The 21517-nt window shown below is 55.4% G+C and overlaps 1 protein-coding gene across 1 annotated transcript in view; it reads right to left on the bottom strand.

The window, feature by feature from the left end:
• PER2 (period circadian regulator 2) overlaps positions 1-21243 on the bottom strand; it is a 38351-nt gene extending 17108 nt beyond the window's left edge. Inside the window, exons 1-9 of the mRNA XM_019740944.3 lie at positions 21102-21243; positions 12071-12312; positions 11413-11475; positions 10288-10442; positions 8032-8153; positions 6834-7035; positions 4594-4645; positions 3600-3742; positions 1956-2034 (exon numbers count right to left, since the gene is read on the bottom strand). Coding sequence (XP_019596503.3) covers positions 1956-2034; positions 3600-3742; positions 4594-4645; positions 6834-7035; positions 8032-8153; positions 10288-10442; positions 11413-11475; positions 12071-12294 — 1040 coding nt within the window. The 5' untranslated portion in view covers positions 12295-12312; positions 21102-21243. The remainder of the gene's footprint in view (positions 1-1955; positions 2035-3599; positions 3743-4593; positions 4646-6833; positions 7036-8031; positions 8154-10287; positions 10443-11412; positions 11476-12070; positions 12313-21101) is intronic.
• Positions 21244-21517: the final 274 nt, after the last annotated feature.

Consider the following 21517-nt stretch of genomic DNA (forward strand, 5'->3'; position numbering starts at 1 on the left):
AGCACAGGCTGGTGCTTTAGCTTTGTCTGATTTCCTGAAAGAACAAATCATGAATGTTTTTATTTTTCTTTTAAAATCTTTTTCTTTTTTTGTGTCGTTCCTAAGTTTGGCCAGAGGTGGGCTGGCATCGCTTTTTCTTAAACAAGTTTTGCCTGGACCTGGAAATCCTGTCTGTATCTTTTCCAGTGGAAGAGGTTTGCCTTCTCCTATCACGTTGGCCACTGTGTCTAGTTACATTTGCTGTGGCTCTCCTGGCTATCGCTGTCCCTGGCAGGGGACCTGCCCTCTGTGCCCACTGGTCTTCTCTGAGCTGTTAGTTTTCCAAGAGAATGTTTTGTGTCAAACTTCTGCAGTGCTCCCTCGGCCTCTGCTGTGTCCTGTCCCCTGTGGTGTCCTGTCCCCTTTGTGGTATCCTGTCCCCTGTGGTGTCCTTTCCTCTCTGTGGTGTCCTGTCCCCCTCTGTGTTCTGTCCCTTCTGTGGTGTCATCCCCTCTGTGGTGTCCTGTCCCCTGTGGTGTCCTTTCCGCTCTGTGGTGTCCTGACCCTGCTGTATCCTGTCCCCTCTACAGACCGGGCCCCTCTCCCTCTCTGAGCTACGTCTCAGCCTTCTGCTTAGTTTCCTGGTGTGTGGAAGGACACTCTCTTTTGAGTCTGAGAGCCAAGCTTCCTGTTCCCCAGGTGTGGAACTTTCTCGTACACCCAGCGTCACTCTGATTTCCTCCTACTTGTTGGAGGCACACTCTCTTTGGGCCTGCTTTCGTCTTTGGCAGGATGTACAGAATGTTCCTGGCGCCCTCCCAGCTCAAGGTCAGGAGGAGGCCGGGAAGGAGGAGGGGGAAGGGAGGCTTTGCTAGGGAGGGCTGTGCAGACTGTGGGCCCTCAAGGCCACGTGCACCTGCTCCCCAACCTCTCCCCTCCCTCCGTCCCCACTCCACACACGGGTGAGTAGACTCCTGGGGCGGGTGGCTAACAGGAGTTCTGAGACCTTTGGAGGAATCGGAATTACCCTGAGATTGCCTCACAAGTGCGCCCAGGCCTCACCCTCAGAGATCCTGGCTGGGCAGGGCTGGGCAGGGCCAGGAGCCTGCACCTTGAAACTGTTTCTCGGTTGTTCGGCTGGAGGCTGCTAATCCCTGGCCGCCTGAGAGCAGAACTTCCCCAGGAGGCCCGGTGGCCTGCACCCAGGGGTAGGCACCTGGTGTCTCAGGCCAGACTTGGGCAGTGGGACGTGGGGACGACCTGACTCTCCACAGAAAAGCGCAGCATACTGGCTGGCGCTCCGTGTCCACCCCTCACCGTGTCCTCTGAGCAGACTTCTCCCAACCACTGCCCGCAGCCTGGAGCATGTCCGGCCTTCACGTATCAGTGCAGGAGGGGCTGGGGGAGGCACCCTGGGGCCCTGGCCCAACGCCCGCTAACCTAGAACCCACTCAGAACTCATGCTCCCCCAGCTGCAGCACCCTGGGTGGGGCACCCAGGAAGGGGTGCTGGACAGAGGAATGGAGGTGACAGCTCCCTGTGGCACGCAGCTGGCGGTGCACCTCTGCTGGGAACCTGCCAACGGCGTCTCCAGCTTCAGGCACACTGTCCCCAGTTGTACCCTTCTTTACTCATGTACCCAGTTTTTGAAACGAGTTTAAACAGGCCCATGAAGACAGGCTCAGCGGGAACGATTCCCGGCTGCCCAGAGGCCCATTCCGTGTTCATGTTGCAGGTTCTAGTGTAATGCCGTAGTTATCTCATTGCCTAAATATGGTTCCACACTTCGCTGACTATCACACATAACATGCAGGCTTAGCTTTTCCTCAACAGCTTCAATAAGCACGAACGTGCACTGAGCTTGACTTAGTTACGGAGGAACGACCGAGACAATGACAACAGAGGATGCAAATCGGTTCCAAGACAAACTACGCGTGAGGCGTGTGTGGCGGTGGGGACAGTGCCGTGAGGCTTACCTTTCGTCCACGTCCTGGAACAAACAATTTGGTGTGTGTGTCGTCGTAAAAATTCTCTTTTCAGGAGGAATTCGAGGGGCTAAAAGAAGAGAATGTTGCACACTCTTGATTCTGAGAAACGCACCCTTAATGTGGTTACATTACAACCACTAGAGGCACCACGTGTCTTCAGTGAGGGGAGCCTAGAAAAGTTAAAAAGCTCTGAACAACAGCCCGTCACAAAGGGAGCAGAGCGCACACTGGTCCCAGGATCACCAGCCAGCTTCTCAGCTCCGTGGGCCAGTTTTAGTCTAGAAAGCTAGGCATCCACGTTTACAGACCCACGTGTGATGTCAGGAGTCTTCACTTGTGACAGCCAACGTGATGAGCTGAACAAACGCTTTTTCAAACACGAGTTAGTTACTGGGGTTCACACTTGCCCACAGATGTCACTGCACTGGGACCTGGGTTTCTAAGGGGGGCAAAGGCCATTTGCATAGAGGAAGTCCTACATCCAGAATTTTCCTCAATTTCCAAATTCATGGACAAAACATTCAAAATTCCAAAATGTTTCATTCTTGAAGGACTCTCCTCATTTGGGGGAATAACCTGCTGAAATCTAAGTAACCCGCTAAATCTTTATGGACTATTTGGAAGAGAATATCCTCTATGCAGGAACCCGCTGACTATTTGAAAGAAAGCCAAATACCTAAAACATTTCAATTATTTAAAACAAGTGCCTTTTTGAAAAAAGCCATCACTACCCACTGACAGAAGATGGTAAATATAATTGAACATGGACTAGACTGGACCCTGGCGGCTCAGCAGTTACGGTGGCGCCTGCTGTCACAGAATTCTGAAATCATGTGACTGGCGGAGCTGCCACGGTGAGGACCTGCTGGCCAGTACGGGGACTGGGTCACAAGGCAGTTTAGTAGGAGGGTGGCTCGGAGGATGCCATTGGGGGGGCAAAGTGCCATGGGCCCTTTGGGCTTCAAGGGAAGAGCCCAGATTTGGGGTTTTCCTGAGGGGGAGGGTGGCCTGAGGAGCTGGCAGGACCCGGAGGGGGTACCTGGTGAGAAGCGCCTGCGTGACGACTGCATTGCTACAGGCAGAGGGGGAGAGGGGAGTGTGAGGGACTAGTGGGAGGGAAGATGGGGGTATGTGTGGGGAGGGCAGGAGATCCAAGAGGAGGGAGGATGGGCCAAGGCGGGGAGGGCGGAATGCCCCGCACTTTATTTCTTAGGGGTGCAGGTGGTTTGGGGTTCTGAGCACTTCCGAGGGGCCTACTGGGGCTGAGGCCTGGGGGTGCATAAGGCTGGGCGGGCCCTGGGCCCTGGACTGTCAGGGCTCTTCTCACCACGTGGACGGTGGGCAGTGGCCAGGGGAGGGGAAAGGTACCCGGAGTCACAGTGATGGCCTGGGTGTGGGTGAGAGATGCCGGGACACACTCCTACTAACTGCATGAGAAGGGGGTGTGGCAGGGGCTCCAGGGAGGGCCAGGAGACAAAGGTGGCTGTGCCTGCCCTCTCCAGGGAGATGGACACTCTGCCCAAGGCTGGGGGACAGGCTGGGCTGCTGTCAACCTTACAGACGTTGTGTCTGAACCCAGGCAGTAGTGAGGGACCCGCCAGAGCCTGTACCTGGCCTGGGCCTAGCTGTTACCTTCATAGCCCGAGTGCACTCTCTCTGCCAGCAGCACGCAGCACAGCTGGCTCTCGGCACCCTGCTGGCCCGGCACCTTCACCAGGTAAGGCGTCATGCGGAACGGGTGGTAGCGGACCTCGTTCTCGTGGTTCTTCCCGACACTGCAGAGGAGGGCGTGGTTAGAGGTTGGGATTCTCACAGAAGAGCTTGTCCTCATGGGTGGTTCCCCCTCCGCCACAGCTGGTGCTCACGTCCCAGCAGCCCTTTCGTTTGTTGTACAGATGCCCACGGCCCTGCTCCTCTGTCCCCTCCCTCAGCTCTCCGGTGACAGTAAAGGGTAAGTCACAGAGTCACCAGCCCTGAGCAGTGGGAGGGCTTCTGAGACCTCTCTAGAGCAGTTTGCATTTTAACTGGGGAAAGGGATACTACTCCAACAGTGGGGTCCTAGCCCCAGCTTCTGAAGGCACCGCTGTCTGGCCCAGGGTCACTCTTGACACTGCAGCTGGATGCTCAACTGGTCCCTCTGTTTCAGGGAACTACCTGTTGGGAAAGCTATGGGGTTTCCCCGGAAAAGCGTATACTCTACCTAAAGGCTGCATGTGTTTTGGGGTCCTCACAGGCCCCGGGGTATGTACTTCCCCAGGTAAGGCCCTGGGGCCTGTTTCCCAGGTGACAGATGGCTAGGCCAGGTCCCTCAGGCCGCCCTTCTCCACGAGGACTGTTAAATGACTCCACCTGACCACGCTGTTTCAAGCCCTTGCACATACTTAAAACGTAGCTCTGACAATGTGCTTGCATACACTTTTCAGGAATACGCACACTGCGTCGCAGGGGCCCTCCTGCAGAGCCTCTCGCCCCAAAGAACGGGGCTCAGGCAGGCTCACAGCCCTTCCTGCCTAGAGGGGAGCAGGGACTGGTGGGGAGCACTCTGAGCCTCCCCGCTTCACACAAGGTGCCTACGACGAAATGTCTGTGCCGTTCCCAATTTAGGAAAACCAGTAACTGGGCTTACCTGACACGGCAGAAGAATGACTTCTCCTCCATGCATTCTTGAGTGAAAGAATCTAAAAGAGAAAGCCCGAAGGACACCCATCCAGTTAGACAACCAAATACAGACAGCACCCTGTATTTCTCCTGCACAGAAGCGGCGCATGCAGAGGCAGGTGTGATGCCAACACACCCAGGCACGAAGCAGAGCACCCAGAGATCCCTTATCATAGCTCTGACTACCGGGGGATACAGCTCACGCGTGCGGTGCACACGTGACCAGTGCAGAAGTCTCACGTGTCTGAGGCAGTACCCAACACTACCGCAAACACACCTACTAATCAACCATTTTCCTCTGAAGACACAGAGACTGATGTGCACATGTTATGCATATAAAGCCCTAAACATTCCAATCTACATATTTTGGGGGATATTTGGTTCTAATAGAAGCAACTCAAAGCTTACATCAATCCTTTTGCTAAAATACTAACTTACTTTAAAATTGAAAATATCTAGTAAAAACACAAGGTCAACTGGGTGACCTCATCACAGATGAGGGAATGGTGTTTCCATAATAAAGGAATTTTTTCAAAGAAATCTTGGACTTTGATTTTTCACATAAAGTTTCCTCCTACTCAAAAGTACACACTAGTTAGGGAAAATGATATAAAATGACTGGCCGGAAAGGCCTCCGAGAAGTCACCTGGTCCTTCTTTCTTATTCACACAAACATTTGGTCACGACCATCAGGGGAGATGGTCATGCTGAGCCCATGTGCACAGTGGTCTCCCTTCCACGCAGGGACCTACCACTGACTGCCTTCTCCTAACACGCCCTGCAAGCTTCAGTGAGCTGACCATTCCATCCTTAGGTTGGAATTCTGGGAGGAAGTGGACGCCTCTGTATCTGAAACCAAAAGATGCCTCTGTAACTTCTGTGAGTTAACCCAACAGTGAAGTGCACTTCTGGGCCCAGGTTGTTTGTCGCCAGGGAGGTACAGCTGTCACAGAGCGGTGGTTGTGGGTGAGGGGGCTAGGGCTGGCGTTTGGGCAAGTTTATCAATGAGATCAAGCTTGTCTGGGGGACTCCCCGTCCCATCTGTTTCCTGTTCATCTCTCACAGAGATGGCTCCTTAGTGCTTCTGCTCTGCCGTCAACCCCAGCTCTGAACAGGCAGAGCCCCACGAGGAGAGAACACTCGTCTAGGGGCAGGCAGATGGCTGAGGCAGGGCTGACGCTTCCACAGGGGCCTGTGCGGGCCCCCTGGTCAGTGAGAGCACGGAGGAACCACAGGAATGCCCGAGCTTGTGGGGCCCTCCCCCTCCGTCCCTTACGCTGGGACTCTGCTGAGTCTTGTCAGCTGGCCCAGCCCCCTCCTGCCCCTACTATGTGCAAAGCCTGCGCTGGTCACGGGGACAGCACCAAGGCTTCTAGACTCGGTCTGCCAGGCACGTTGGAGGACGCCGGGGACACGCCGGTTAACTGCAAGAGCCTTGCGGTCAGGCTGATGCGCGCGGCGCTTCGGGGAAAGTCTGGACACAGATGGGACCAGGCCTCAGCTAGCAGCACCCCTGGAATTAGGTGGGGGGCCAGGGGCATTTCAGCGCAGGCATGGGCAGGGGCCAGAGGCAGGCACGCCCAGCTGTGGCTCTGGGGACCAGAAAGGCAGTAGCCCGGCTGTTGGGATTTGAATGGCGGGCTGGGGTGACAAGCCCGACACGAGGCCGGATGGATAGGGGACACCCCCACGTGCCCGCAGCCTGGGGAAGTGGCCGCTCGTGGCTCAGACCTGAGCCTGAAGTGCAGGCCTGGAAAGCCCACGGTGTGAGCCCGGGAGGGTGCAACTGGCCACATTCATGGAGCTGCTCTGGCCAGGGTGAGATGTACTCCCATGTCACTCTGCCACCTGCCACCCAGCATGCTGCCGCCTGCAGGAGGCGGGTGCCTGCCTGCGCCCCCGGTCCTCTCCCAAATTCTGCGGACTCACGGCAAGACCAGCTTCTCTGAACAACTGCCCTTCCAAAATGCCTTTCTTAAAAGCTTCTGAAATGGTTCCCTTTCTAAAATCTATGAAGAGACTATTTTTTCTCTAAATTTACCTGAACAAACAACTTTTTCTCTTTTGCCTTTGACAGAGGGGGCGGCCACAGCCCCTTGGGTGGGTTGGCGGTGCTGGTCTCGGGAGAGGCGAGGTGGGCCCAGCCCGGCCCACCCGGGAAGGTGGAAGCACCCCCCTCGCCCCGTGCTACCACCGTAGGGCCCTCACCTGCCCCTCTACAGACGCTCCACGGCGGAAGCTTGTAAGGTGTGGTCGAGCTGTGGAACACGCTGACATCGTGGGGCGCCAAGAACTCCACGAACTTGGCCTCATGGAAGGTGTCCCTCTTACAATGAAAGATGGAGGCAACTTGGTTGGAGATGTACAGGATTTTCCCAGTGACCAGGGACACAGCTGCAGCAAACATGTCCTGGGGAGGAAGCACACAGGTCAGGGGAGAACCTCAGGGTAGAGGGCACTGGACAGAAGGAGCACAGACTCGGGCAGGCGGGCGGGTGGGCAGGGAGCTAGAGGGCCAGGGCCCCTGTCCTCAGCCCTGACCCATTAACTCTATTTTCCCCTCATATATACTGAGGTCCAAACAGGATATGACAAGAAGAAACACACATGGTTTCACTGCCGAAGGAGCGCATGTGTGTGGATTCCCCATGGGTGTTGTCCGTCCAGTCTTCTTAGCCAAGGAGCCCCTGGTGTCTGGGTGGGGCTGATTTGGGAGGTGGAAGGGGCCTTGCACTCCTCCCTCTCTCACCTGGGGCATGTCCCTCTACTGGGGTGCCTGGGGGGGTGGTTCTGCCTGGGATGCTGCTGGCCTGGGGGGTGGCCTTCTGAGCTCAAGGCTGCAGTGGGGGCCCTGGAGGAAGGCGGTGGGAAGGAGCGGAGCCCCGCCCTCCAGGCCAGCTCTGCCTGCCCCACTGTCTGCTCTCACTGAGAGCTGGGGTTCAGGGGAGGGATGCCTCACCCCCTTCCCCAGACCTCCAAAGGCCTTCTTTATGGGTCACTTAAAAATGCATGAGCTTTGGAGGCTCACGAAGCCGAGTTCAAAGCCCACTGCACCCCCACAAAGCCCTGGACAGTGAACCAACAGTCACGTGGTAGTGTGCAGTGTGTCCTCACCCCACACTGGCACTGCGCTCGGTCAAGGTGAGGTCACTGTCACACACGCGAGGGACGGGGTGGAGTGGCCAGGAGAGGAGGGCAGTGTCACAGAAAACGGCAGCCGTCTGCAACATGACTCTGCTCCTGAACCACTGGCTCTAGGCTTTTTTTTTTTTTTTAAGGTATGAACTCAGTTCCTGAAACTCGGAACTCGGCTGCTATAAAGCCAAGGCCACAGCGATCAGCTAGCTCATCCGGACGAAAGCCACATGCCTTCGCGGAGAAGACTCCACGTGTGTACGACACTCACCACGTTCTTCACGATGAACTCGGAGGTGACACTCTCGATCTCGTCCACGGTGTAGGAGGGCACGTCGACACCGCAGGTGTGGTTCTCACTGGACATGAGCAGCTGGTAATACTCCTCGTTGGCTGCAGAGAGACCAAGGGGAAGGGGTCCTGACCCTCACTTTCCTCAGGAAGAAGGGGCGTGGGGCCTATCCTCCTGGGACACCGAGAGAACGGTTCACAGAGAAAGATGAAGCAAAACAAGGAGAAATCTGGAGGGTTTTGGTTTTCTTACTGAAAATCAGAAGGCATTTGATTACATGATGAATACACATTTTTTAAAAAACATGGCACAGAGCTCTACCTGTCGCTCACTTTCCCGACAAGGTCAGTAATCATGACACAACACAGGTGTTTCCACGAGGACAGCTGTGGCTGCCCCTGACCTGCCTCTCTTGGTGGCCTTGGCCAGACACGCCATCCAGACAGAATTGACTGCTCAAGGACACAAGGCATGAGAAACAACATGTGGAACCAACTGTTCGGACAGAACCTGAAGATGAGGGCCACTCATCCTGGAAAGTCCAGCATGGCTTTGGGATGTCACAGCCATGGCTGGGGCCAGCCCCCACCCCGAGGGCTGAAGAGGGCACCCAAAGGTCATGCAAACCAGCGCACAGCTGGGCCCACACTTCCATGCCTGGCACAAACTCTCCCAGCCAGACCACGTGGGATGACCAACGATGAGCTTCCCAGGAAAGTTGTCCAAATGTTAGAAAATGTGAAGGGTACTTGAAATAAGGCTTTCACTAGAATAATCACACCCATGTTATTACTGGCAAACCTCATCCTGACTGTATGCCGTGCCTTGAGATAGTAACTAATGATATAAAGCCACCGTCTCACCTTTACCTGAGCCTTTAAGATTGTTCTATTTTTCCGCATGTTTCTAATGTGTGTAGTCCACGGGGATTCCAGCCATGTGTGTAATGCATAAATGAGGGGGGTAGCTCACACTCCCGCCCTAAGAGATGCTGACGTTTCTTCTGTCTCAGCGTGCACGCCCTCAGACACAAACAGCTGAGAAATTCTCCAAGTGCAAGAGCTGGTGGTTTCCTTGGTCATAAAAAAAAGCCACGAAGTGCCCCATGTCACACGCCCAGGACGGCACGCAGGGCTACCTGCCTCCAGATTTCTGCTGTTTCTCGGATGCACTGGGGAAATCTGCGGAACTCTCAGGGGTCTCGCCTCCATCCCAGCAGCAGACTGAAAGGTGAGGCTGCAAGGCCACCTGATGGCATTCTACAGCTAAACCTCCCCAGGAGGGCGCCGGCCCCAGCCCACAACAGGCTGGGCGCTTGGCAGCACAATCAGAGTGTGTTCCTTCCTTCCTGGAGACAGAGCAGCTGTGGTTATCTGAGACCCAGGAGAGGGGGGTGTCTGACGGAAAACTACACTCTGTTAGAAGCTATTTAGGGGCTTGGAGTTGATTAAAATGTAAAGCGTCTGAACTCAATGATATGAGTATTTTGGAATTTGCAGTGTTTGTGAAGATTTCTGCAATGGCTCCTCAGACAAAAAGCTAGTCCACTGTCCAATGCTAAAAGCTCTGTCATATTCTGCCACCTAATGATAAAATCCAAACGTGCCCACAGATGGAAGTGGGGTATAGGTTTTGGCGATCCCCTTACCGTGCACCTGTGACAGAAGGAGGTGCTCTGCCCTGCCTGCCTTCCTGCCCAAAGCCCACCCCATGGAGCTCACACATTTAAACAAGACACGAACGGCCTGAAGTCTTGAACCAAGAAGCTCTAAGCTACTGTCCCTCAGGATGAGCTCCGGCGATCCCGTCCCTTGTATCCCTTCCCATTACCTTTTAAAGGAGGGCAGGCCCCCAGCTAAGGGCTGTGGGACGTTTTGCTTCAGTGCCATCCTGAGCTGCTCACACGGCACGTCACTGACGCTCTGGACAGAGCCTGGACATGCTGGACTCCTGAACATGACCTGACCCAGTCCAGAGCACAAAAGTTTTACATTGTAAATGGGTTTCTTTTATCAGCTGGTTTTCTACCTGCTTTATTTTTCCCTCGAGAAGTCAAGTGCAGTAGCAAACGTGCAATGAATTGGGGCTTCCAATCATGGCGGATTAACCAGACGCCTACATTTCCTTCTGCTGTGTCAGGACTGAGTTTGAGAAAGCCAACACAGTCCAAGCTGCAATGTGGGGGGACATGGAACTTATTTGTATGGGTTGGAAGAAGCCTGTGAGCGGACGTACCTTTCACTTGCTTCACGCTCCTCAGGGCATACTTCAAGGTCGCCAGTGTGCTGGCTCTGCCCTTGGCCTTCTTGTCTGCGGGGAGGTGGACCTTCAGCTCCTTGAGCGTTCTGACCAGTTCTTTGTGTGTATCTGCTTTGGCAGACTGCTCACTGCTGTGGAGTGAAAGCAAGACACCAGCCGTTAGCTCCCCGTGCCTTCTCTGTGGTTTTTCTCTTTGCCCTTTTCTGAACGGATGTGCCTCTAGTTGAGTTTCCCAGCCAGGGCACTAAGACACCTCAGTCTGCGTACTTCTTGGTGGCACTGCAGGATGGCTGGCAGCCTCCCTGGCCTTACCCACTGGAGGCCAGCAGTACCCTCGCCACTTGTGACAACCCAAAACATTCCCAGACATTGCCACCTGTCTTCTGGGGGAGATGAATCGCCCGTGGCTGAGAGCCACTGCTCTCACCCAAGTGAACGGGTTAGAAGCCCCCCTATGGGAGGGAGCTGGGTTGTACCCAGCCAGGCCTGCTGGCCGACCCCCAGTCTGGCTGAGCGGGCTGCATCTTAGAAAAGGCTGGCGTGATGGAGATTAGAGAGGACAGCAGTGGCTGTGCGGTGTGAATGTGAGTCATGAGCACAGGACGACCTCTAAGGAAAGGGCGTTTACAGAAGGACCTTCACACCGCAGGGTCCAGAGGTAGGAGAAGGCAGGGCAGTGAGCCTTGCTGAGGGCGTGGGCCTGTTTAGAGCAGAGGGGCATGGACATTAGGTATCTGCTGTGATGGCCAAGTGCCCATGTGCCCAGGGCGGAGAGCTGGGCGTTGCTCCAGCCGTCATGTGAAAATGTGGATGGGAAATTAGGATACATTTGTTACAAATCCCTAAGAAGGGCGAGGAATGTCCCCGTGAACATGTCTCAGAGGCAGACAAATCTGCTTACATCGAGTGGGACGAGCTTCAGAGGCAGAGCAACACCGGGGCTCGGAGCAGCCGGTGGGGATGGACCGTGTGTGGAAGGCTGCAGCTGGGCTCACCGCAGACAGCTGCACAGTGACAGGTTCTTGGAGAAGCTGGAAAAACGTCACCTCACCCACCAAACCCAACCTCCAATAACAAATCTTTCAGTTCAGCTGTCCTTACCTGCAGCCACTTGTAGATGGGTTGTGGTCAGCTTTTGCCATAATCAGGCTAAAGGCGTCCGGACTGTAAGAACAAGAAATCAAGACAGAACTTACTAGACTCATTGGGGTGGGTTGCTGCATAAAATATAGAAACGTCTAACCACTATGCTGTTCACCTGAAACTAATAGACAGTAATACCTGATGTCAACTGTAACCGAAAAAAAGAAAAAGCAAAGGGAACCAGAATACTATGTTCCATGGACGTGCCCCATCCAGCCGGTGACAACAGCACAGCATGAAGCATGAGGGTAAGGTGACACTGGGACACACAACTTTCAGGGAGCAAGAAAACTAAGTACTGGGAGATGCGGCCCGAGCCTAAAGCAGCAAGTTCATTTCTACAAACCACCCAGCTGCTCGCTGGGTTCCCTGACATGTCTGCCTCCTGAGATCTCGCTGTACCCACTATTGATCTATTGGCAACCGGATCCTCAAAGAGGACAGTGGCATCGTTACTGGGAAGGACAGACCCTAGTCAATTTTAGTTATTCTAAGTAAGATCTTAAAAAATCTTAGGAGAGTTAAAGGCAGCAAAAGCAATGCGATGACAAGGGAAATGAGACCCTGAGGAAGCAAACAACGCGGGGCTCCGCGGGCAGCCGAGCACTGAGCCCACCTCTGCCGGGCGTCCGGCGGCTCCAGGCCCAGCTCCTTGCCGCTGTCGTCACAGTCGCTGCTCTGGGAGCCCCGCCCTGTGGAGCAGTTTTCGTTGGTTTCATTTCCGCTGGAGCCACTGCTCATCTCGACATCCTCCTGGAGCGGGGCCCCACTGGGCGTGGGCTCCATGGGCTCCTTGGTGGGGCCGCTGGGGTTGGGGACAAACCCGGCGAATCTGTTCATGCTGACTCCCGAAAGAAGCTGGCAAATGAGAGAAATGTCGTCAGCCACGGGGCGCAGGTGGTTACCTCACGCGCATGCCCTGTGGCCGGCATCTTTCTCCACATTCCGCTAAATGAGCGGGTGTCGTCAGGGTCACTCGTGGGCATTCTTTTTCTTTCTTATTCGCTGAGCTGTTGCCTGCCCTGAACTAGGAAGGCAGCAGAATCCGGCAGCCACAGCCCTGACAGCCTAGTCAGAAGGTGAGAAGGGTCGGGGAACATAGCCCAACCGGGGAGCTTGGGGAAACACACATTCCCACTGAGTGGCCGGCAGGGCCTGGACCCTGCATCTTATAAACCTCCCCTGTGATGTGGGGTAGCAGTGGGGTGCAGAAATCTTGGCCATCACAAGTTACAGTTGACCCAGAAACCATGCTGTGGGCAAGGGGAGGCCTCGAAACCACACTGTGGACAGGAAGAGACCCCAAAACCAGGCTATGGGCAAGGGAGACACTGAAATGGACTGTAGGTAGGGGGAGACTTTGGGGAGAGATGAGGCTGTGGGGAGCGGGGTTACCCTGTGAAGAGGGCAGAACAGGGAGGGCACACAGGGTTCCAGGCACTGTAGGCAGTTCCAGCACCCACTAAAGTGGTTGTGGGTGGGGTGCAGGGGTGAGGGAGGCCAGCAAGGAGTTCACACCTATCTGTTTATCCGGGAAATGACTAGGAACCCCTGAGCATTGTAAACCCCAGGCTGATCTAACTCAGTTTGCAGCTGGACAGCTCTGCACTGCCGCACGGGACGGAAACTTTAACTTTGGTGCTGCGGGGCAGGTGGGTGGGGGGGCTGACATTAGAGCCAGGCCAGCCACAGGCTTCTGCACTAACCCTGGAAGACAAAATGAGGGGATGAGCCAAGGCAGTGCATGTGTGGGTGGGAGGGGTTTGACCAGAAGCCTGAGGACAGGGAAGCTGAGATGCCACAGGGTGAAAGGACGACCCAGGAAGGTGTCTGCCTTGGGGACCCAGCAGGAAGCAGACGCCCAGTCAAACCAGAAGAGTGTCTGAAGAAGGTACAGCATGAACGGGCAAGGTCAAGGTTAGGGAAACAAAAGCTGTGTAGCCCGGCAGCTGCCAGGTAGGGGTGGGAGAAGCTCTTTTGCCCTGGGCCTAGCCAGGAGGGCAGGAGGAGAGGGCTACTGAAACCAGTGGGACCACACACCCTGCGGCTGTGGGCAGGAACCCAGCTTCCCTCTCCTCCTGACTTCCGAGGGCAAGGGGACCCAGCCTAGGCCACTGAGCAGGGAGGGAAGACCTAGAGGGCCCAAGCAGTGGGCCTTCCAGGAAGGGGGTGTCCCCAGAAGGCAGAATGTGCCCCTCAGCTTCCATGTGCTCAACGGCCAGATGCTGGCCCGTTGGGCTCTGGTTGATGATTGACAGCTGCCACAGACACTGCCAAGGGCCTGTCACATGCCATTTCACGTAATCCTCGGGGTCCCTGTTTATACTGCATGTAGAACACCCTTCTGGGTTCCATGGATGAGAAAACAGGTAGGTGTCTTGCCCGAGGCCACACAGTGGCAGGTGACAGCACTAGGTCCCTTGAAGACAGGGACCCATGGAGAATCCAACCACATCACTCTTTGGAGAACAGCAGGTCTAATTAGATCTTGTCTCATTCATGAACCAATAAACAGACAAGACATGTAGCTTTTGAAAAGCCTGCAACAAAGACAAGGTGGGCACAAGCTCCACGGCAGTGAAAGGAGCAACTTTAGGACCGCACCTCCTCTGTACCTCAGGTGACAATCAAGAGGCAACCAAAAAGGAACGCAGATGAGCCAGAGCCACAGACTGAGCCGACAACGCCGCGGGAGAACAGAAAACCAGGAAGACAATGTTCAGAGTCAGTAATGAAGAGGATGGCTTCAGGGCGGGAGGCTGACAGTGAAGCCCCGTTTTACCACCTGTGGATCGTAGCTCTTTCTGAGAAAGACACCACAGCAATGAAACAGAAAGATGCATGTGAAGGAAACCATCCTGGCTGAAGAGAGATTGGCTCTGGCCATTAAAAGACTCCTTGAATACCAGGCAAAATGATGTGAAGTGTGTCCAGGCCTAGCTGCGTCTGATTAAAAATGATGTTTTCGAGGAAAAAGAAAATTCTACCTGCATCCAAACAGGAAAAACAAACAGGTTACCAGAAAGGGTGGAAAGCCATGCTAGTCTTGGACAGCTCTGCTGCATATTTAGTTTTCAGAAGATACAGCCGACGCATCACTCCGAGAGGAGAAGGTCATGGTCAAAGGGAGACCTCAGGCGGAGGAGACCTCAGGCGGAGGACACGTGCTCATCATGCTGAGAGACAGCTGCCGCTTATCAATATCCCAAATCACAGAGAACCTGCAACAGGGGCACGTTCCAATGAAAGCAGAAACAAAACAGGCACATCTACTGTTGGGTCTTTTTAAACAAGTTCTAGCTAATTCAATGAAAAAAACGCAAGTGCCACTTTTGGGAAGAGGGAGACCAAAGATGAAGAACAGGCGACTTCCACGCCGAGAAGGACGCACGATGTACAAACTCCCTCATCAGCAGGGAGGCTGTGGGCACCCTGGCCAGGGCACCTCGTCCACTATGGCTGCCCTGGCCAGGCGCCAGCCTCCAGCCTCAACTTCCAACCTGGCCCCTGCCTCACCCGGCCCTGGCTGCAGTCCACCGGGCCACCAGCGAGACCCCCTCTCCCCTGGCTCAGGACAAGGCCTCCTGGCGGCCTCCTGTCACCTCCTGCCGGGGCGGGCCCTCGGGCCAGACACTGCTCCTCAGGCACGTGGTCCTGCTGCTCCCTGGTGCCCACAGTGCCTCATGTGCAAACAGCACGATCTTGCCCCTGCCATCTCCACATTCCCGCCGGCTTACTCTCCTCCACGGCACTGACACCACCAGGTTCCACAGATGTGTTGGAGCTTTGAGTGGTTCCCTGCTGTAACCACAGGCCTGGCACCTGCTGTTGAAGGCACAGAAACCGGGACATCTGCACTAGGGGCACTATGCACCCATTAAAAACAGGGAGGCCAGACAGACATTGGTGTGGGAAGCTGCTAGGACATGAGCGAGCAAGCCCCTTTCGTAGGGCTCACACTGGAATGTGCCGGCACCGTTCTACACACTGTCTTCCATCGACTAACTCGCTCTTGCTGTGTGCAGCGCTGAGGGCTGGCCTTATGGCAGAGAACAGGACAGACACGCTTCCTGTCCTCATGGAGCTTCCATTCCCCTAGGAAAACACCATCGCCTAAGGGAATGGCACAGTAAGAGATTCATGCTGCGTGCTGAGGAGAAGGGGGCAGAGCAGGGCTGGGGAGGTGTGTGGGAGGGGCCGTGCGACGTTTTAGGGAGCGTGGCCAGGGAAGGCCCATGTGTAGGTGACAGGTGATAGTTGACCTCAAACCCGCACCCCTGTCCGTGGTGCTGATTCAGAACCCTTCTGCCTCACTCTCCCCAGCCTGGCAGCCACTTGCTCCTCTCCAGCCGCTGCTGGGCACACACGCACGTGGTCCTCCTGTCTTCACACCTGAGGCCACCAGGATTCTCTGGCTCTGCCAGCCATGTGTGGCCTTGGATGAAGTGCCACACCATGGGGTGGGCCCTTGCTTCCCCAACTGCTGCCAAAGGGCCTGGTGAGGCAACTGGACCTGAGGGAGATCATAATCCCTGGGAGTAATTGGCCACGGGGGACAGGAGAGAGGAAAGGGCCAGAGGGTAAGTCCCCTTTCCATCCGTCCCTCGAATGGACTGTTCTGAAGCTTTTCTCTCAGTCCTTCCTTCCTTCTTTTTCTTTCCTTTTTGATAGTCTTCCTGATGAGGTCTCAAGGGGCCAAGCGACCCGCTGGGTGTCTGAAGCAGGGCATCATCATTAGGATGTCGTCTTGTGCGTGCGTCCCAGCCTTCTCATTCTCATTTCCCTTTCTCTAACTCTTGCTGCTGGGGATTGCCCCTCCCAGGAAAGTGTAAGCCTCTGCCCAAACTCTGCCTTTAAAAGAACCCAAATTAAGACAGACTGAGCCAAGTGAGAGTGGGCCAGGTGCATGCTGGAGGAAGAATCGTCTAGGCAGGGACAGCAAGTGCAAAGGCCCTGAGGCAGGGCGTTTGAAGAAGATGGACGAGTCTGGAGCAGAGAGGGCAAGGCGAGGTAGGAGGGCGACATGAAGTCAGAGCCAGATCTGCACCTCACAGGGGCAGAGCCAGAACGCTGGCTTTATTCTCGGTGAGTCAGGTGAGTCGGGGAACTGCCGGAGGGTTCTGTGCAAGATTTGACTCACCCTTTAACGGGCTCGCAGAGTGGGGCAAGGTGGAAGCCATACCTCTTAGGGGGCTCTTGCTATGGTTCAGTAGAGTTGCCAGGGGACTGCCCATGGTGCCGAGGACATTCTCTCATTCCCGCCCCCTCACCTCCCTGAACACTACCCACGTCCCCCTACAGCCCTCCCCAGAGAAGCAGCTGGTCCTTTCTGCTGAGTGAATTATGAGGGCTGAGTGCTCAAGTGAGCAGCCACCGGATGGCGGGGGCATCAGTGGGCCCCGCGGCACATCCCCAAGCCGCCCGGGCCTTGTTTCTTCGTCTGTCAGGTGAGGCACCAGCAGCGCCTGCCTCCTATTGGCTGCTGGGAGGGTGAGATGACGCAGCCTGTGCAAGGTGTTGAATGCAGTCAGGTCCAACACAGGGTACCTTTTATCATCACTGCCAATTGCTGCAGGAACACAGCACAGTAACAGAAGTCTTTTGTTTTGTGTTGTTTTGAAGGAGATATCTCATTGCCAAGAGAGCTGTCACTGGCTTGTATTTAAGGACTAAGAGCTCAGCTGGCGCCCCAGCCCAGGAAGGAGGTTTTGCCTCCCTGCATGCCCAGGGGCTTCACTTAGCCCCTCACAGGAGCTCCTGGCTTTTACCGCCCGGCCCCTGGGAGCCTGTCTGAGTGGGCTTCATGGAGCAGGAGTCACAGGATGACCTTAGGTGGAAGAGAATCATTTTGCAAAGAGGGTCGGGCAAGCATGGCAGAAGTGTGAAACAAAAAACCAAATCAAATCACCCAAAACTTCATTATTCCAGAAAATGCGCTGCTCAGCACTGACAACTCTAACGGACTGACCTCATATTTTCTAGTTGGCAAAACCACCGTGCCTGTCAAAGCAGACTTTGCCTCCTGCTTTCCACAAATGTTTACAGAACATCTGCTCTGCCAGCACTGCCAGGCCCCGGGGAGCCCCCGGGAAACCTGGGTTTCCATCCCTGGGGGGGCGGTGCTCATAGCCTAGGGCAGCAGGGGCCCCGGGAAGGAAAGGACAGTGGGCTGAAAGGGGCTGCCAGGGAAGCTGGGGCACGCCTCTGGGCATGAGCTGGCACGCCGGTCCCGGGAGGCCCCGCTGCTGCCCCGCTGCTGCCCCCTCAGTGTCGGCACATGCCTGTGTCCCCAGAGAACGGTCAGACAGAAGGAAAGGAGCTAAGTTTGGGTCCTGCCTCTGGTCATCTGACCACACCTTTGGTAGCAAGGACTGCCTCCACCAGACAGAGAGCGTTTAGAAAGTGCAGCCCGCGATGAGGTCATAGTCTGGGACGGGCTTCACAATAATACGGGAGGGGGAGGAAATGGGGGCGAATGGAGAGGGGCCCGGAGCTGACCCTCTTGATGCTGGCCCATGGATTCACAGGGGTTCATTACACTATCCTCTCTCCTTTCACCTATATTCAGAGTTTCCATAATATATAGTCAAAAAAAGGGGGGGTGGAGCATAGCCTGAGCCCCAGTGCCACCCTCCACTGCCACCAGCAGGACTGGTAAAGCCTTCTCTTACTCAGTACCTTTGAGCCTACCAGGGAAGCACATTTCTCTCTGGAAGTCAGAAATCAGAGTATGGTTCAATCCCTTAAGGCGATCCATTTTTTGAAACTGAAGTATACTGTAAATTCCATGTAGAAAAGTCCCAAATCGTAAGGCCAAGGCTTGATGCGTGTCTACAAACTGAGCACCCATGCCCCCAGCACCGGGATCCGGAGGTGGAAAGCTGGCAGTGTCCCGGAGGCGCCTGGTGGCCCTCCCAGCTGCTACCACCTCCGTCACCACTGTGTGACTTCTCACTGCCTGGTTAATTCCGCCTGCCTTTGCACTTTATATAACAGATCTCATAGCCTGTACTCAGCGTCCACAAGCCGGCAGTATTTTACAACCCCAGATATTATAGCACGTTTGCTTCTTCCCGGTAGGAGCCAAGTCCCCGAGGCCAGCTTGCTGTAATCTGGAGAAAATGTTTGTCCTGCTAAATAAACACTGTGCTCTCCATGGCAACTGGGTAACTGAGGAAAATGTGACCGTGGCTGTCCAAATATGGAAGGAAGGAGGCTGGGGAGAGGCATGTCTCAGCCTCGCTAAGACCCCTTCCCATAGTCTCAGCTCTGCCTTTTAACACCTCAAATATGCAGCCGCACAGATTTAAAACAATAATGCAAAAACGCTGGCTTCCTGGCTTCAGAGTTCAGCTCATGAACTACTCTGGGTGCCTGTGAACCCCGAGCTGTTCTTACTCCGCTCATCACCCCAGGCAGAGCTCTAGGAACCTTCAAGGCCTGCGAGGGCTGGAGCCCACTCCGCCTGTAGAATTGCCAGCAGCCATGACCCCCACCGTGACCCGTGACTGCTCATCTGTTCACTTACTGCTGATTTGTTCTAGACTTGGAAATACAGTAACAAACTCATTACAGATGTGCATACAACGAGCATAAAGAGTTGACAGAGGCCCCTGTCCGGACCTTCCTGCCCCCTGAGGGTCCACAGGGGCCAGCTTTCCACAGGGAGGGGCACAGAGCGTGTGCATAGCTTTGGGGTTACGTGTTTCTAGTCAGTGTTGCTGAAGACGATAGTTTTCAACGTCACTCTTTCTTTTGATTAACTGCTCAGAGGTCCTGCCAGACCCTCAGTGACCGGACAGTCTGGTTTTTGCAGCCCAGTGCAGTTACATCATCATTTAAAAACAGAGGCGTGCCCACCAGAGTTCTTCTGCAAGTTACATGCGTGCATGAGCAATAGTACAAATGAAAGGAACCTTTCCTATCTCTTTCTAAGCAGGCAGACGTGCCTCACAGGGGATGTGCCTCACCAGGTGCCCTTATGTGGAATTGAAACAGACCTGGAAGACCGTTTAATCTGAGCCCGTCTGCACAGATGAGGAAACTGAGGCCCAGAGGGGGAGCTGGCGGCAGGGCTCCCCATCCCCACTCAGCACCCAACCGCCACAGAAAGCCAGGGCTGTGTTAGCTCTGCACCAGTCACACTCAGACGACAGCGACAGATAACTGTGAACACCCACAGCACCAACCCTGGGATGGCATATCACGGAGCTTCCACTTAAAAATAAGCAGTCATTCTGTCCGTCATACTCATGCGCCTTATAAAAAGTGATCAACCTTGTTTTTAAAAACTCAGTTACCATTTAAAGCCTTCAGGTCAAATCCTGTTCCCTTCTCAGCCAAACCCTGCCTGGGACCAGAAACCCTGGGTGGCTGTAAGGGCGGCATCTGTCCTTTGCAGTCAGGGAGAAGCCAGTGGCCCTGCTGTGTCGGATGGCGGAGGTGAGAGAGGTACTCATGGGGGCTCTGCCATGGTGCTGGGGTTCTTAACATTGGGGGGACCTGAGGCCCCTCCCCCAGATTCCAGCCCACTCAGGATTCAGCACCCAAATTCAGGCTTCATAGAACCTCAGAAGCTCATCCTAACCTAGATCAAGACCCTCAGGATGACGGAAAGACCCTGCAGACACCCAGAGCCCGGGTCAGGTCCTGCCATGATGTATGCCCAGCAGGTATCCGGGCCTCAGTTATCTCATCTGTCAAGTCAAGGGGTTACCCTGGATGATTTCCAGAGTACTTTCTGGCTCCGTTGCTCTGTAAGTATGAATCAGCTTCCCAAACTGGTTTCTTTTGTGTGGGTGATAGAAACCATGGCAACCGAGTTGTCATCCCTTACCCTGGCCTTCCTGGAAGGTTTATGCCACCCGCCCCCTGGTCCATGTCCCAGGCTTGGCAGCCAAGGGACACCAAGGGACATCCCAGAAGGATGGTGTGATTGCTGTACCACAAAGTGGGCCTCCCCTTCCTACCCTACCCGGGGAGAGAGAATAAGTACAGGGAGATGCAAGGTGGGCATAGGGGGTGAACATCGCATGGGGCCTCCCTGTCCGCAGGGTTCCTTCCTAGGCTTTCTTATCTCTGCTCAGGCACTCCAGGGGACCCATGGACTATCCCTCCTACACCAGCGCCCACCAGTGGCCCTGCCCCCGCTGGAGACTTGGCTCTCTGGCCTCAGAGCAGGAAGCCAGTTCCCCAAGGGGCCTTCCATGTTCCAGGGACAGTTGCACTGACCCTTGGCTGCCCTTGGCTTTCCCCTATTCTCTCCCCTTTGGGGGAGGGAGGAGTCATTTTTTAAAAATCGTCTAGAGAAAGTCAGTCTGGTGTGGGAGTCACTGAGTAGCGCTGTGACCATAATCAAGTTGCCTAACCCTTCCAAACCTCAGTTTCTTGATCTGCAAAATGGGGATAACAGTACCCATCCCCGGGTGGGTTTCAAGCCGAGGAGGAGTCAAAGGGCCCCGGAAGCTCTCGGGTCGCGCCTCACTAGCCTGGAGGAACCGCCGCCGTCGCCCGGAGCCCGCCCGCCGGGACCCAGACCCGCCTGCCTGAGGCCCGAGCCGGCCCGGGCAGTTACGTAACCAGCAAGCCGGGCGGCCAGACTGCTGTCCACGCCTCAACCTGGCGCGTGCGGCCCGCCGCGCACTCACCGCGGAGCCGCGTCCTCCCTCGTCTGTCCGCCGGTCCGTCCGCGCGTCTGTCCGCCGACGCCGCACCGGTTGCAGCAGCCACCAGAGCAGCGCGTAGTCCGCAGCGCCGCTCGCCTCTGCTGCTGCCGCTGACTCGCCGCTGTCACATAGTGGAAAACGTGACCGCGCGCGCCTTGCCCGCCCTCGGCGCCCTCCATTGGCCGCCGTGCCTCCTTATTTGCATGCCGGCGGGCGCGGCCTGCGAGCGCCGTGCGTCCATTGGCTGCAGTGCCCGTCGCTCTCTTTACATAAGACGCACATGGAACTCCATGTTCACCGCGTCGGTTCCTCAATGAAGACGCGGCGCTCTCGTGCCCCCCTCCTCGTCTTCCCGAGTGGTTCCTTCCACTTCCGGCCTCGGCGCTTTCCATTCAAGA

Source organism: Rhinolophus sinicus, chromosome 17 (genome assembly GCF_057876585.1).
Source record: "Rhinolophus sinicus isolate RSI-liver-muscle chromosome 17, RSI-T2T, whole genome shotgun sequence".
Lineage (NCBI taxonomy): Eukaryota > Metazoa > Chordata > Mammalia > Chiroptera > Rhinolophidae > Rhinolophus > Rhinolophus sinicus.